This window comes from Mobula hypostoma, chromosome 21 (assembly GCF_963921235.1).
Source record: "Mobula hypostoma chromosome 21, sMobHyp1.1, whole genome shotgun sequence".
Classification (NCBI taxonomy): domain Eukaryota; kingdom Metazoa; phylum Chordata; class Chondrichthyes; order Myliobatiformes; family Myliobatidae; genus Mobula; species Mobula hypostoma.
Window position 1 is genome coordinate 11,564,870 of NC_086117.1, and position 15,962 is coordinate 11,580,831.

Here is a 15,962-nt window from a genome sequence, read left to right on the forward strand (position 1 = left end):
CCACTTGAGGGCAAAAATCATGCGCAGCTATGAATCTGCTGGAGGAGGTCAGAATCTGAGGGAGGAAAGGCATTGTCAACATTTTGGTGCAAAGTCCCATGTCAGAATTGTTCCGCCTTACAGATCTGCTCAACCTGATGAGTTCCTCCAGCAGATGATTACTTCAGGTTTAAGTACCTTCATTTTCTTGTATCTTGAAAGATTTAGGCCGATGTTCCAATGAGATGAAATGTCAATCATAGGCCTTGACTGCACTCTGTGGTGCATATAAAAACAAAAACTTGCAGCTTATTTTTAAGAGAAAGAAAATTTCCCCTCATTATTAAAACATATGAGCTTATTCTTCCATTATTTTTGTTTATAGGACTTCACTGAATGCCCGTTAGCTGCTGTATTTTCGATTCAGATTTATCCCCCACCCTTCCATGCACTTACACTCCCCACCTCACACCTACACTGACACAGTCACTGTCCGACTGTGTTTCCATGTGGCCTGCTGCTACCTGGAAGAGTTCCTCTTGCCGAGAGTCACTTTGTCACTTTATCATTTCCTGTCAGTCACCAGGTTCAGATCCTCTTGCACCTCACCTCAATGTGTGTACAGACAATCAGTCTATGTATATAAGCTAATGTTACATATATACGGTCTCACTCAAACAATTCCTGTATATTGTGTTTTATAGGATTGCCTTTATATTTATATTATTATATTTTTTTTGTGCTGCATCGGATCCGGAATAACAATCATTTTGTTCTCCTTTACACTCGTGTACTGAAGATTGAAAGTAAACAATCTTGAACCTTGAATTTATCACAGATACATTGGAACATGCAGTGAAATGCGTTGTTTTTGTTGGCAACCAACTCAACCTAAGGATGTGCCGGGGGCAGCCTGCCAGCGTCGACACACTTCGTGGCGCCAACATAGCATTGCCCACCTTGTTCAAAAGAACAACATGTGTGACAATCTTGAATATGACTTTGTAATTGACTATTCAATTTTTCTTGTGACCGGTGTGCTATTAATATAAAGCTATTATTTTCAATTAACCATTTTATTCATGACCAGCATTTCGTTCATTTTCACAACTGACTGGCCCTTTGGATTTCACATTTACCTCGAGTTCACTTATTGTCTCCTGATTATATCCTCCACAACTTCTCCCCTGGTATAGACTGCTGTAGCTGGTTCTTTTTTATCAAGCTGCCTTCCATCATACAACACTTCCGAGCATTTACTTAATTGCAAAAACTCACCGGTCCAAAGTTTGCCAAACTTCCTACACTTGTCAGTTTGTAAACACAAAATAATCTGCAGATGCTGGGCTCAAAGCAACACTCACAACATGCTGGAGGAACTCAGCAGGTCGGGCAGCATCCGTGGAAAAGATCAGTCGACGTTTCGGGCCGGAACTCTTTGTGACGAAGGGTTCCGGCCCGAAGCGTCGACCGATCTTTTCCACGGATGCTGCCCGACCTGCTGAGTTCCTCCAGCGTGTTGTGAGTGTTGCCTTGTCAGTTTGTATTTTTGTGCTTTTTTGCTGCCCTATCTGCTTGTCCATTGCAAGACTGCTTTCCAATCTTGAAGCTCACATATTTATTCAGTGAAGTGTCCCTAATCTTGCCACCCAATTTCCTATTTGTGTTCCTATTTAAAATAATCAAAAATAATTCACAGCAGGGGTTCCCAACCTGGGGTCCGTGGACCCCTTAGTTAATGGTAAGGCTCACTGGCGTAAGAAAGGTTGGGAACCTCTGGTTTTCAGGATTGTTTCCAGATTATGTTGACTTTTTGCCACATGGCAGAAGTCTGACCAAGCATGTACGTTTTAAGAAGATTATAGAATTAGAAAGATGTAAAGTCAGATTTACAGATGAATTTCAGAGCTTAGGAACTTGGCATTTGAGGGCATGACCTTTCGGAATGCGCAGGACTTACTTTCAAGGACTCAACAACTCATGTTCTCAGTATTATTCATTTACTTATTTATCATCATTTTTTTTTGTATTTGCATAGATCGTCTTTTTCACATTGGTTGTTTGTCAGTCTTTGTGCATAGTTTTTCGTTGATTCTGTTGTGTGTCTGTGAATGCCAGCAAGAAAATGAATCTCAGTATTGTATTTGGTGACATATATATACTTCGATATGTTGGCGCGTGGCCAAGTGGTTAAGGTGTTCATCTAGTGATTCGAAGGTCGCTAGTTCGAGCCTTGGCTGAGGCTGAACCACACATTGCTCTGTGACGACACCTGTGCCAAGCTGTATGGGTCCTAATGCCCTTCCCTTGGACAACATCAGTGGTATGGAGAGGGAACACTTGCAGCACAGGCAACTGCTGGTCTTTCAAGCCTTCCAAGGCGCAAATCCATGGTCTCATGAGACTAACGGATGCCTGAAAAATATATATATACTTTGATAATAAATTTACTGTGAACTTTGAACAGATATGTACCTTGATAATAAATTTTCTTTGTACTTTGAACTTTGAGGCCAGAATTGTGAGAATGGATTTCTAGGAGATTTTTAAGATTAGTGATTTTCAGAGAGAGGGTTGAAATTATGGAGAGAATTTGCAAACAAGAATGGGAATTTTAAATTTAAAAAATTTGCTTATGTGGGCCCTAACACTTCAGCATCTCATGGTATATGATGGCAGGGTTTTTGGTGGGCTCATCTTCACTCAACACTGAACAAGGAGGGCCAGCTAGAAATCTGAAAGTGCTAAATGTACAGAGCAGAGTTTCAGCAACATCTATGTTTGTGATAGGCACTTATTTATTATTTCTCTTCCTCTGTTGTACGGGATACCCCTGCCCCTCTGCGGCTGGGGTTGGGGGAGAGGGGAGCTCTCGCTGTCCCTCTGACTGCAGAATAGCCTGAATTGCCTACCATTCATGGCATCAATTTATAACTTCTCTCACTTGTCAGAAGTGTTAAATGCAGCCTGAACTTCCTAGATATATTAGCCCATCTTGCAATATCCCCTGCCTTTCTGTTTTGTCAGTAATCAGTTTAGGGGAAAAAACATCCTCTGAATCATCAGTGTTTAGGCCATCAAAAATGCACTATTAATAGTTTGAAATTATTGCAACAATGGAAGCTTCCGTTTGTCAAAGTCCTGCCAAATTTATCCTTCTTGTATTTGCTATTCTTGTCCAATAATACATTGTAGTAGGAAATAAATGTACGTATTTGAAATGTTGAGGCACAGATTGAGTGGACAGCCAGACTTTTTCCCAGGATGAAAATGGCCAAATCTGCTCTCTCACTGGATTGCAACTCTATACACAGGGTCAGATAGGATGTGTCCAAAAAATACTGACCTTTTACACATTTAAGATGATCTGCAGTTCTAATTTCATGAAAGAACCGTCGGGGATTTTCCAAATTAAATCCAATCAAAATCAGTTAACGAACAGTTTATTTCTGCTCTAATAATATCCAGTGTAGAATAATGGATTTGAGAACGATGTGCTTCCTGATGTAACCAATTCTCACAAGTGTGCGTGGATGAAACTGGTCCAAGATGTATGATTATGTTGCGCCTTTTAGAAAGAAATCGGAGGGAAGGAAAAGTGTGAGTAGAACATTTGTGCTCCACAATCCCACAATCTCCTTCTGAAGCTGTCTGCCAGAATAAATCTTGAGTCATGGTCCACACACAAAGATGAATAAGAGGAATCTTTCTGCCAGTGTCATGTGAAGGAAGAAGGGTTTGGCCAAGGAAATACAGCCGGGGGGGGGGGTGTTAGAGCGTTTTTTGGGATTAGCACACATAGCAAATAACTTCAGCAACTGACTTCAGCCACCAATGTTCAGATCTGAATATAGACTGCAGATTAACTCTAAAATGCTGCTCTGAACAATGGGTTCCTAAGAACCATGAACCATGGTTAATTGGAAGACCAGATAATGCTGATTTAAATTCATTATTTGGGTGTCTGTAGTGTTGGTGCTGAGAGGGAGATGTGATGGTTGTGTGTAATTCAAAGGAAGCATTGTGGCTGTATTGTAAATGTGGAATTGTCCTGAACTGAGCTTTGATCTTTAGCATATAAAGTATCGTGCAGTCGTGTTTCAAGCCAACCTCTTCCTTCCAAAAGGTCTCGATATGAAGCCTGCTGTGTCTCATTTTATCGAATAAAGAGACTACTTCAGACCTACCAGTACTTCTCTCCAGTGACACACATCAAAGTTGCTGGTGAACGCAGCAGGCCAGGCAGCATCTCTAGGAAGAGGTACAGTCGATGTTTCGGGCCGAGACCCTTCGTCAGGACTAACTGAACGAAGAGCTAGTAAGAGATTTGAAAGTGGGAGAGGGAGGGGGAGATCCAAAATGATAGGAGAAGACAGGAGGGGGAGGGATGGAGCCAAGAGCTGAACAGGTGATTGGCAAAGGAGATATGAGAGGATCATGGGACAGGAGGTTCGGGGAGAAAGACAAGGGGGGGGGAACCAAAGGATGGGCAAGGGGTATAGTCAGAGGGACAGAGGGAGAAAAAGGAGAGTGAGAGAAAGAATGTGTGTATAAAAATAAATAACAGATGGGGTACAAGGGGGAGGTGGGGCATTAGCAGAAGTTAGAGAAGTCGATGTTCATGCCATCAGGTTGGAGGCTACCCAGACGGAATATAGTGACTTTGTTCACGTGTCAATACTTGGGTGGGGAGGGTTGGGTTCTGATTTGTGTTGTTTCATTCTTTCACTGGATGTGTTCATTCTGACTCGCCCATGTTTTTTGTCCGTTTTGGAAGGGATGTTGGGAAGTAGCTATAGTCGTCATGTTCAGATTTATTGTTGTTCAACCATACACATGTACTCAGCAAAACAAAACATCATTCCTCTAGGGCCAAGCTGCTAAGCACAGTAAATACAGTCACACACAGCATATTTAGTTATGATCCAGCACATAGAGTCACAAAACATTCACAAGTCCCTGAGTGGCATGGCCTACAGATTGACAGGTTGTCAAAAAGTGTGGGGTGTATGCTGATGTAAGGCAGTATAATGTCACTGGCACTACTATAATAAAACAAGCAGTCGTATGAATGTGTGAAACAGCAGCAATAAAAGATGAAAGTGACTGGTGCAGGATGAGAGTGTGTCTGTGAGTTGGGGAGTGGAAGTGGGGGGAGGCAGGGCGTTCAGACAGAGTGTCCATGTGTGCCGGGAGGGAGCAGGGTGTTCATGGGCCTGGAATTAAACACAGGCCAGAAGTGGGATTACTTCTTTCTTTCCACGAATGCCGATCCATTAATTTATGTTAATTCATTAACATTCCCAATTTTTAAAAATATTTAATTACTTGGATTTTCCTGCTATCCTGGAGGGATTTAAACTTCTGTGTTTGGGCCAGTGTTCTTTAGCTAGGCTAGTAACTAGCTCCCTGTGCTGCCACTAGAGACAGACGGAGGAATGCTGTACTTGGCCGTGAAACATGGTGAATGGATGGAGAAAGTCCTGCATTAAGAAAGCTTCTTCCTTGCAGTCATTTGATTCTTGAACTGACCAGACAACCCCAATTGAAAAAAGGAAAACTGGAGGGCTGTGTGGGAGGGACGCATTTGATTGATCTTGGAGTAGGTTAAAAGGTTGGCACAACGTTGTGGGCTGAAGGGCCTGTACTGTACTGTTCTGTGCTCTACTAGGCCCCACCAGACATCCCACCTCTCCCGGAAGTTCCGGGAGTCTCCCGCATATTAATAGCGGCTCCCTGATGCCCGCAAATTATATACAATATCACGGAAATCAATTTTTTTGAGAGCAAGCGAGAGAGAGCAAGAGCGAGCGCGAGCGAGACCACGAGAGAGAGAGAGAGAGAGAGAGAGAGAGAGAACACGCTATGGCAGAGTGTTCCAAAAAAAATATAAAACGTACATCACCCCAGACTACACTAAAGTGTACCCCTGTCTAATAGGGGTCAAAATAATGACAGTGTTGCTCACTGCACTGTTTGCAACAGTGACTTTTCTATTGCCCATGGTGGGTTAAGACTGTAAAAGACGTGTTGAGGTGAGTTTAACAGGTGTCATTCGTTCATTAGCACAGCTAACGTTATTTAAACTAGCTGGCTAGCTGCTAAGGAGCTACTCTATTGCAGACATCCCACCTCTCCCGGAAGTCTCCCGCAAATTGATGGTGCTACCTCCCTGAAATGAGTTTCTGCAGGGTGGGATGTCTGCTACACTATGTCACTTTGCTCACTTTGCACTAAAATGGACCATTTTTTTCATTTGGATTGTGTTCTTCCTTTTAAAAATCAGGTTTAATTTAGATTTTTCTTGCTTACATGATGTTATGTGCCTGTGATACTGCTGCAAGTTAGTTTTTAAAGTTGTGCTTGTACACATACAGTACTCTGCTTAAGCCTTAGGCACACGTGTATGTGGCCGGGGAGCCCAAGACTTTTGGACAGTACCTATTTGTCAATGTAGAGCAGAGAGCGAGTTTGTAAATCTGGCGGGAGCAAAGGATGTTGGGAATGGCGAGGGAAGAGCACCGCGGGAGGGGTGTGGGACAGGCGGCAGAGAAAAAGTCCCAGGGGTGGGGGTGGCGCAGGTGCAAACACACACAGCCCTGAGACGCCAGGCAAAGTAATTTGGTTCTGAACAATTAGTTTATTGGTCATTTCAGAATTTATCTCTCCTCTCCCTTCCCCTTTTCCTTCCCTCTTTCCTAATCATGATTTCCCTCCCCATTCCCCTTCCCACTCTCAGTCCACAATGAAGACCCATATCAGAATCAGGTTTATCAGATTGGACACGCTGCAGGCAGGAAGCATGTTCCCGCTGATGGGTGAGTCCAGAACCAGAGGCCACAGTTTAAGAATAAGGGGTAAGCCATTTAGAACGGAGTTGCGGAAAAAATTTTCACCCAGATAGAGGTGGATATGTGGAATGCTGTGCCCCAGAAGGCAGTGGAGGCCAAGTCTCTGGATGCTTTCAAGAAAGAGATGGATAGAGCTCTTAAAGATAGTGAAAACAAAGGTTATGAGGATAAGGCGGCACTGGATACTGATTGTGGATGATCAGCCATGATCACAGTGAATGGCGGTGCTGGCTTGAAGGGCTGAATGACCTACTCCTGACCTATTGTCTATTGTCTATCACCAATTATATATGTCATGAAATTTGTTTTTTGTTTGTGACAGCAGCACAGTGCAATACATAAAACTACTACAGTGCTATGCAAAGGTCTTAGGCGCTCTAGCTATGTACAGTATGTGTGCCTAAGACTTGCACAATACTGTAGCATTAAACCTAAGTTTAACTTTTTTGACTTTGAGAAAGGAAGTTTCTTATCCTGGAAAAGGACAGGAGTGTGCCAGCAGTTTTCTGGCTTGGAGTTCAGAAGCAATCTGCTTAAAGCATCAGAGTGGCCTGCGGTCCTTTGCAACCAACCTGTTTACACATGTTGACCTGTGGAGAGAAAACCAATATTGGCTTTTGGTTCACGTTAATTGAAGCCAATGTAAAGGCACTTCATGCCCTGTTTGATGTAATAACTGAAGAGTAAACACTGGTAGTGCTAGTCCGTAGTTTGGCAAAGGATTCAGCATCACAGGAAAAGGCTTTTCAAAGACTGGACGTCCCAGATAGAATGCAGAACTCTGATGATACCATGACATGTCTGCGAAGCAAATTGGATTTTCAATTCATATTGCTGTCTTTTCTGGGAGATTTGAAGTCTGCAGGTTTTCTCTGTTTTGGGAAAAAACAGTTATTTATCATAAGGTACAGTAGAAAATGCTGACTTATGTTCATTGTGCACAAAATTCTCTGCTTCGTTTGAAGTGGTAGTCAACTTGATGAAATAGCCATCTTGACAGAAGCCTGTGGTTACTCCAACTCTTTCCAGAGAGCCATAGTGAGGTGACTACTCCCTGTAATCGAAATAATTTCAATGGATATCCTAATACTCTGCACTGGGACTGAGGGCCTGATTTATAACCTGGTTTTATGACTTTACTGCATTACTCAGAGACACAGACACAGATGCAGAAGGATATACATGCACACAGACGCAGAAGGATATACATGCACACAGACGCAGAAGGATATACATGCACACAGACGCACACAGGCACAAGTAAAGACAGGCACGAACATACAGACAAAATGATTTAAGATGGGATGTTGGTAAGACACAGCAATGCCTTACTGGCAACAAACAAGTCTACTCTATTACTCACACTTTTTCTGCACAATCACTGCAATCAATACCCTGTAACTTCCCACTTTGAACTGTGCTTTTGAATAGTAGGCAGTGTCTGTTGGATCCTGATGTCTATGTGATCCAAAAGCTCTTTGGAAGTCAAGAAAGAGGCATAAAACGTTGCTTACAGTCGTTTTATTAAGTGTTACGCAAATGAAGGATGAACAAAGAAAGATAAAGGAAAAAGCAGTTGTGATCATCTCATACTCAGACCAGAGATGACACAAATTCCAGTGATAACAATTAACCTATAAAATAGCCAAACTCAAGAGGTGTGACACCTGCTGTAGAAAACTAAGAAGCTTCTAGAAAAGTACAGAAGCAACAGTACCATAATTGCTGGAAAATTCACTGAATAATTAATTGTTCAGTGAAATTGCCAGCAATTACAGTACAGTTGCTTCTGTATTTTACAACACTTTACCAGTGACCTGGGGTCAGTTCCCGCCAGTGTCTATAGGGAGTTTGTACATTCTCCCCGTAACCATGACAGTTTCCTATGGGTGCTCCGGTTTCCTCCCACGGTCCAAAGACGTAACTGCTGGCAAGTTGATTGGTTGTTCTAAATTGTTCTGTGCTTAGGCTGGGATTAAACTGGGGCGATCGCTGGACAGCGTGGCTCGAAGGGCTGGAAGGGGTTATTCCACAATGTATCTCGATAAACAGTCAGATAAATAAATCAATACGTGATTATATAAAAATACAAGCAAGCACAGAGATGTTAAACTATGAGGAAAATACAAGAAAATGCAAATTCTGCATTTACACTTCCCTTTACTCTAATGCTGGCATAACAATTCATGATTCAAGATTGTTTTATATCATTTTCAGTGAATGCGCAGAATGAAATAATTGTTACTCCAGATCTGATGCAGCACAAAGGAAGCACAGTAAGATAAAGATAAAGAACACAATAATAATAAAAGACACAATAAATATAAGTACATAAGATAGCTTGTATACATCGACTGACTGAATGTCCATAAAGTGACACTAGGCAGAGGAGTGTCTGTACATAAAGCGACTCTGATAGGAATTAATAAAGTAGTGGAGGTTGGGGGTGTGGATCAGCCTTACTGCTAGGGAAAGTAACTGTTTTCGAGTCTGGCAGTCTTGGTGTGGACACTATGACCTTACACCCACTTGGGATGATGATGACTTTAGATGCTGCAGTGTCCTTCTCATTGTGTCTCATTTCCAAGCATTTTCCAGGGTAAATCATTGAATGATTTTCCTGAATAGTCTGCAGTCAAAGTAAAAACTTACTTACTACCTGTTATGCCTGCTGGCGTTTAGGGCAGCCATGAAGGTCCTCCGTTTCTGTCCGTCCTTAGCTACCTTGACAGTTTTCAGGGCTTCCTTCATCATACCAATAGCTTCCATTCAGTTTTCACTCCTGTCAGCCTTGCAAGTTCTGGGTTGACACTTGGGAATACTGTCACAAACGCGTAAAAGGATCCTTCAATGCTGTTTCTGTTCTAGTTTTGTTTCGCCAGTCAGGGTTGTTAGCTCTGAGTTGAACCCCTGAACCTGGAGGACTGGTGGACCACTCTACCCTTTGACCTGCTTGGCATGGGTGACCCTGTCAAGAGTCAAAGCATAAAGCCATAACTCCAGCAAGCATAGCTCTCCGGGCCTTTGAGACACGCAAACCATGACGAGCTTGTGATCTTCTTGGAGGATCAAAGTGATAAGTCCGTTTAGTTTCTGTGACAAGAGCAGCACCAACAGAGGATGAGCCATGACAGCACCACACTTCCTCCATGAATTCTGTTTTCATAAAAGAGCCTGACATTTAAGCTTTTGTCCTGTTTTGCAGCTGGTCAGCCGGAAAGACAAAGCCACATTTGAGAAGCTGGATTACTTAGTGACAAAAGAAGACAACTACAAGAGAATGCGGGAGTTCATCAACAGCTTGAGGATGGTTCCCTGCATCCCGTACTTGGGTGAGTCAGATGCCTGGCTGGTGCTAAGCAAACTATCTCCAGATGTGGCAAAGGCTGAGAAAATACTGTGGTGGTTTTGAAGTGCTTCATTGGGAAAAGTGATGTTGGTGATTCACAGGACAGAATCTCAGCTATAATGATTCCATTTTGTCTGCTGAAATAGTATCTCTCTCCACTAGATTTGATTTATAGATTCTTGTGGGAGATGGATAAAGAATTATTCCTCAGAAAAGGTGCTTGAAATCGTAACGAGGTTTAATCTTAGGACATTGATACCATATAGTGGTCCAGTATGATACATGTACAATTGCATTGTATGATTAATATGTATTTCTTGTTCTATAACTCGGGATGCAGTTCATTGCTTATGTATTCACTGCTGAGCTTGGTTATGGAGAGAAGGATGCAGGTGATTTTAGATGTTGGCTGGGTATGTTTTCACTCTTTCCTGCACTTGAAGGAATGCTTGACAGGAGCTTTAGATTTAAGATCTGTTGTTTGAGGAATCACTGTTCAGATTGCAAGCAGAGTTTGGTGTTAGCTGTTATAGCTGTCTTATAATTCTCCTGGCCCTCCAAGTTTAATTTTCATTTATTATTTTGTTGACTTGTTTATTGATGTGGGTCATTAACAATAGGCCCAGCCTCTCAGATTTCAGGCAGAAAATCATTTTTATGATGTAATAAATGCTGATCCCCAGTAAGGTTCTTCAGTGAGGATTCCATTGGCTCGTCACAACAGCTGTAAGCCAGATCATTTTAAAGACTTTGTTTTAACCTCCTGAACCCTTTGAATCTTATAAGCTCAATTCATTTCAGATCAAGAGATTTTCCAGCCTGTACAAGACAATAAACATTTTTTTTGTATTTCACTATAAAGGTCAAGCAGGCAATAATATTGATTGGTCGTGCTGTATCAGAAAGCAGTTTTCACATTTATAATCATTTTTATTCTGTAATGCACTGTTAGTGTTTTGATCTTTGTACTGAAAGAATCATTGAAACAGGAAGGAAAGTGTCAGGCATATATTGAAAAGACCGCAGACTGTACCTTAGGATGTCAAAGGAGGTAATCCAAGCCTGTATATTAGTTAAATATCTCAAGTCAAGTTTAATGTCATTTAACTATAAACATGTATACCATCAAATGAGACAATGTTTCTTTGGACCAGAGTGTAAAAGACTGAAGTACACGTAACACACAATAACTTTGGAAAGTAAGGATACAATCTACAAATGAATGAATTATGCACAGATAAACAAAGTAAAGTGCATAAATTAAGTATTGTAGAGTACAGTACAAATTATCTGGTGACAGTGAGTTCAGAAGCCAAACGGCCTGAAAGAAGAAGCTGTTTCCCATCCTGACCGCTCTTGTCTTTGTGCATCGGAGTCTCCTGCCTGATGGTAGAAAGTCAATGAGGATGCTGGATGGATTGGCGGGATCCTTAATAATATTAAGGGTCCTGTGTACTCGGCGCTCCAGATAAATATCCCCAATGGATGGTAGGGAGACCCCTATGATCCTCTTGGCCATTCTCACAGTTCTTAATAGTGACTTCTGGTCCCGTGCTGTGCTGTTCCCATGCCACGTAGAGATGCAGCTTGTCAAGATGCTCTTAAAGTTGCTCCTGTATAATGCAGTTAAGATAGCTCAGTCTCCTTAGGAAGTGGAGATGCTGTTATGCCTTCTTATTATCTACAGCCGGAATTGTGTGCATTTTGCCTTGTCCTCTCAAGTTTGCTGTTTCGTTAAACAATGAAAGGTGTTTGTTGCCACTGAGTCAGCATTGATCTCTAGAGATTGAAGATGAAGCTCAAGTGTAGAGTCCACTGCTTATGGATCAGTGGAGGAATGTGGACAAAGTTCAGGAGTACAGCCACGTGCAGGTGCACTCCGGAGCCAATTGGCCACCCTCTCTCCTCCCCAGGAGAGGCTGTTCACAGCCTCACCCGCTGCCCTCAGCAGAATTCTGCCCACTGATGAGAACAGAGGTACTTGCGAATTACTCCCACCATCCGCAAAATAACATACTGTCTGCCGTTGTGCTAAGTTCTGACTCGCAAATTTCTACAGATACACCCTGGAGAGCATTCTAACTGGCGGCATCGGCGTCTCGTAAGGGGGAGGGTGGCTACTGCACAGGATCGAAGTAAGCCTCTGTAGTATCTAGGGCATCTGTAGTATCTAGGGCATCTTCAAGGAACGATGCCTCAAAAAGGCGGCATCCATCATTAAAGATCCCCATCACCCTGGTCATGCCTTGTTCTCATTGCTACCGTCAGGAGAGAGGTACAGAAGCCTGAAGACACACACTCAACGATTCAGGAACAGCTTCTTTCCCTCTGATTTCTGAATGGACATTGAACCCATAAACACTACCTCACTACCTTATTTTATTGCGCTACAGTACTTACTTAATTTAACTATTTAATATATACTTTCATACGGTAATTCCCAGTTTTTTTCTCTCTAATATGTATTGCATTGCACGGTTGCTGCAAAAGTATCAACTTTCACAACATACGGCGGTGATATTAATCCTGGTTTTGATTCCATGTTGATACTGGCCATGGGAGAAGGAGATCTGCCATCTTTGACCTCCCTGGCCTATATATGACTGCAGATCTCCAAAGGTGATTGACATGAACTAGCGAGTCACTCACTTCACTCATTCATTTATTAAGAAATCCATTAGAACAGAGCAATGAACTTCAGTGCACCAAGTAGTCCTGAATTTTGGCACTACTTTTTTAATTTAACTATTTTTTTTCCTCATCCCTTATGGATGGTGGATCTGTGCATTTCTCCCTCAATCTTGGGTCCTCTACCAGAGGCCTGGGGATTTGAGGGTTTGGCACATTATCCTTGCTGTTTTTAGTCGTGCGTTCTTCTTGACTGAGATCTCAGGTGTTCTTCCCAGGATTTGTTGGAGCCACTCTCCCAATCCAGGTGTTACAGCTCCAAGTGCTCCGATCACCAGCAGATTACTCTGGCTTTAACCTTCCACATCCTTTCTATCTGCTGTTTCAAGCCCTGGTATTTCTCCAGCCTGTAAGTATACTTTGCAAAGACAACACATTTCACGACATATGCCGGTGACATTAACCCTGATTCTGATTCCAATTCCATCAGTTACGAGGCAAGGTTGCTGAGACTAGGTTTTCCACATAGAAAGAGGCAAAGTATCATTTACAAGGTGATATCCTGAAAACATCACAAGTGACCTCTGTGCAACTTTATCACTCCTTTTCCTGCATTCTCTTCCAATCTAAATTGATTACAAAGTTGTGTTAGCAAAGAAATCCTACAGGTCTGCATATAGATACAATCAGTGCAAACAGATCTCTCTGCTCAAGGACATTTTGACATACAAATGCCTACAGTCTAATTTTAAGATGGGACTTTTGTGGAATCTGAGATTGTGGAAATACTATTTTAATGAATTATATGTGCTCAAAATAAATCAAGATTTCTCTGGGTTTATTTTGGCTGGGTGCTATATTGAGAGGTATTTCTGACATATGTAATCTTAGATGTAGGATTAATTCCCTTTATAAACTTACTTTCTCGTTTTTGAACCTTCAAGGTTAAATGAAGGTTAGCATATTTCAAGGTAGTTGGAGTATCAGTGGAGTTCCCACACTGAAAGCAGTGGACACCATTTTCAAAAGGCCCTGCAGTCACAAGCCAAGGCTTCCCTGCCAACATGCTTAACAGTGGCTGCCTCTACCACCTACTTTAGCAGCAGGCTAAAGCTGAGCTATTGAACTCTCAGTCTACCTGACCATGACCCTTGTACTTCATTTGTGTACCTGCTCTTTCTCTATAACTGCAACATTACACTCAGTGGCCACTTTGTTAGGTACAACTGTACACCTGTTTGATGATACAAATACCTAATCAGTCAAACGTGCGGCAGCAACTCAATGCAGTCACGGTCAAGAGGTTCAGTTGCTGTTCAGACCAAACATCAAAATAGGAAGAAATGTGATCTAAGTGACTTTGACCATGGAATGATTGTTGGTGCCAGATGGGGTGGTTTGAGTATCTCAGAAACTGTTGATCTCTTGGGCTTTTCACAAACAACAGTCTCTATCGTTTAAAGAGAATGATGCAAAAAATGAAAAAAGAAATCCAATGAGTGGCAGTACAGTGGGTGAAAATGTCTTGCTAATGAGAGATGTCAGAAGAGAATGGCCAGACTGGTTCAAGCTGACAGGAGGACAACAGTAACTCAAATTACTATGCATTTCAACAATGCAGAAGAGCATCTCTGAATGCACAACACGTTGAATGTTGAAGTGGAGGGGCTACACCAGCAGACGACCACAGGAGGTACCTGATAAAGTGGCCACCGAGTGTATTCTGCATGAACACAAGATGTTCTGCAGATGCTGGAAATCCAGAATAACTCCCAGAAAACCCTGGAGGAACTCAGCAGGTCAGGCAGCATTGATGGAAAGGAATAAAGTGTCGATGTTTTGGGCCAAGACCTTTCAACAGGACACTTGAATGGATTGACCGTAAGATATAGGAGCAGAAGTAGGCCATTCAGCCCATCAAGACTACTCCACCACTCAATTATAGGATTCAGTGTTGAGCTCTGATGAAATTTCAGATCTATTCCTTTGCATCGGTGCTGCCTGACCTGCTGTTCCTTCAGCATTTTGTGTGTAATACTACATATGTTTGATGTTCTGATTTTAATTTATACTTCATCAACACAGTTATATATGGCATGATATTTCTGCATGATGCCCAAAGCATTTTATCATGTCTTGGTACCTGTGACAATAATAAGTCAATACCAATCCGCCATTCTATTCGATTCTGTTTATTTATTTATTTAGAGATCCAGCTGAGAACAGGCCCTTCTGGTTCAATGAGTCGCACTGCCCAGCAAACTACCGATTTAACCCTAGCCTAATCACAGGGCTATTTACAAAGACCAATTAACTTACTAACCAGTACGCCTTTGGACTGTGGGAGGAAACTGAAGCACCAGGATGAAATCCACATGGTTCACAGGGAGAACATGCAAACCCCTCACAGGTGGCACCGGAAATGAACTCTGAACTCCGGAATACCTTAAACTGTAATGGCACAATGTAATCACTGTGCTACCGTGGTGCCCCTTAGTCTCCAATGCACAAGGATGGCATCGGGCACTAACGCTCCATCACCAACTCACTCTGCTGTCCGTCGTTGGCCTCTTGCCCCTTTCTCCTGGAACTCAATCTAAGCTCCAGGAACATCACTTTCTCCTCTGACTTGGTCCATTATGGCTCTGCTCTCAGAACTTGACAGTGAATAAGGCAGCTTTATACAATCTGTCTCACATTTCCAGCAGTTAGCTTTTGGTCCTGTCTCCACAACCTATAGACTCACTGTTATGGACTCTACAATTCATGTTCTCATACGCTTTCTTCGCACTACTACCACCAGGCAGGAGGTACAGGAGCCTTAAAGCTCAAAGTTTATTATTTGAGTAGATGCATGCAACCCTGAGATTCCTTTTCCTGTGGGCATACTCATCAAATCTACAGAAAAGTAACTATAATAGGGTCAGTGAAAGATCAAATACAGCATAGAAGGCATCAAACTGTGTAAATGCAAATATAAATAAAAGCAATAAATAAGGGGAGTATGAAATAACAAGGTAAAAAGTCCTTAAAGTGAGATTGTTGGTTGTGGGAATATCTCAATTGATGAGTGTAGTTAGCCACCTTTGCTCAAGAGTCTGATGGTTGAGGGTGGTAACTGTTCTTGAACCTGGTGGTGTGAGTCCTGAGGCTTA

At 42.3% G+C, this 15,962-nt stretch overlaps 1 protein-coding gene across 4 annotated transcripts in view; it reads left to right on the top strand.

Annotated features, from left to right (window-relative positions):
- LOC134359788 (ras-specific guanine nucleotide-releasing factor RalGPS1-like) overlaps positions 1 to 15,962 on the top strand; it is a 756,496-nt gene that overhangs the window by 302,832 nt on the left and 437,702 nt on the right. For all 4 annotated transcript variants that reach the window (XM_063073428.1, XM_063073429.1, XM_063073430.1 and 1 more), the window contains one exon: positions 10,036 to 10,162. In XM_063073428.1, coding sequence (XP_062929498.1) covers positions 10,036 to 10,162 — 127 coding nt within the window. The remainder of the gene's footprint in view (positions 1 to 10,035; positions 10,163 to 15,962) is intronic.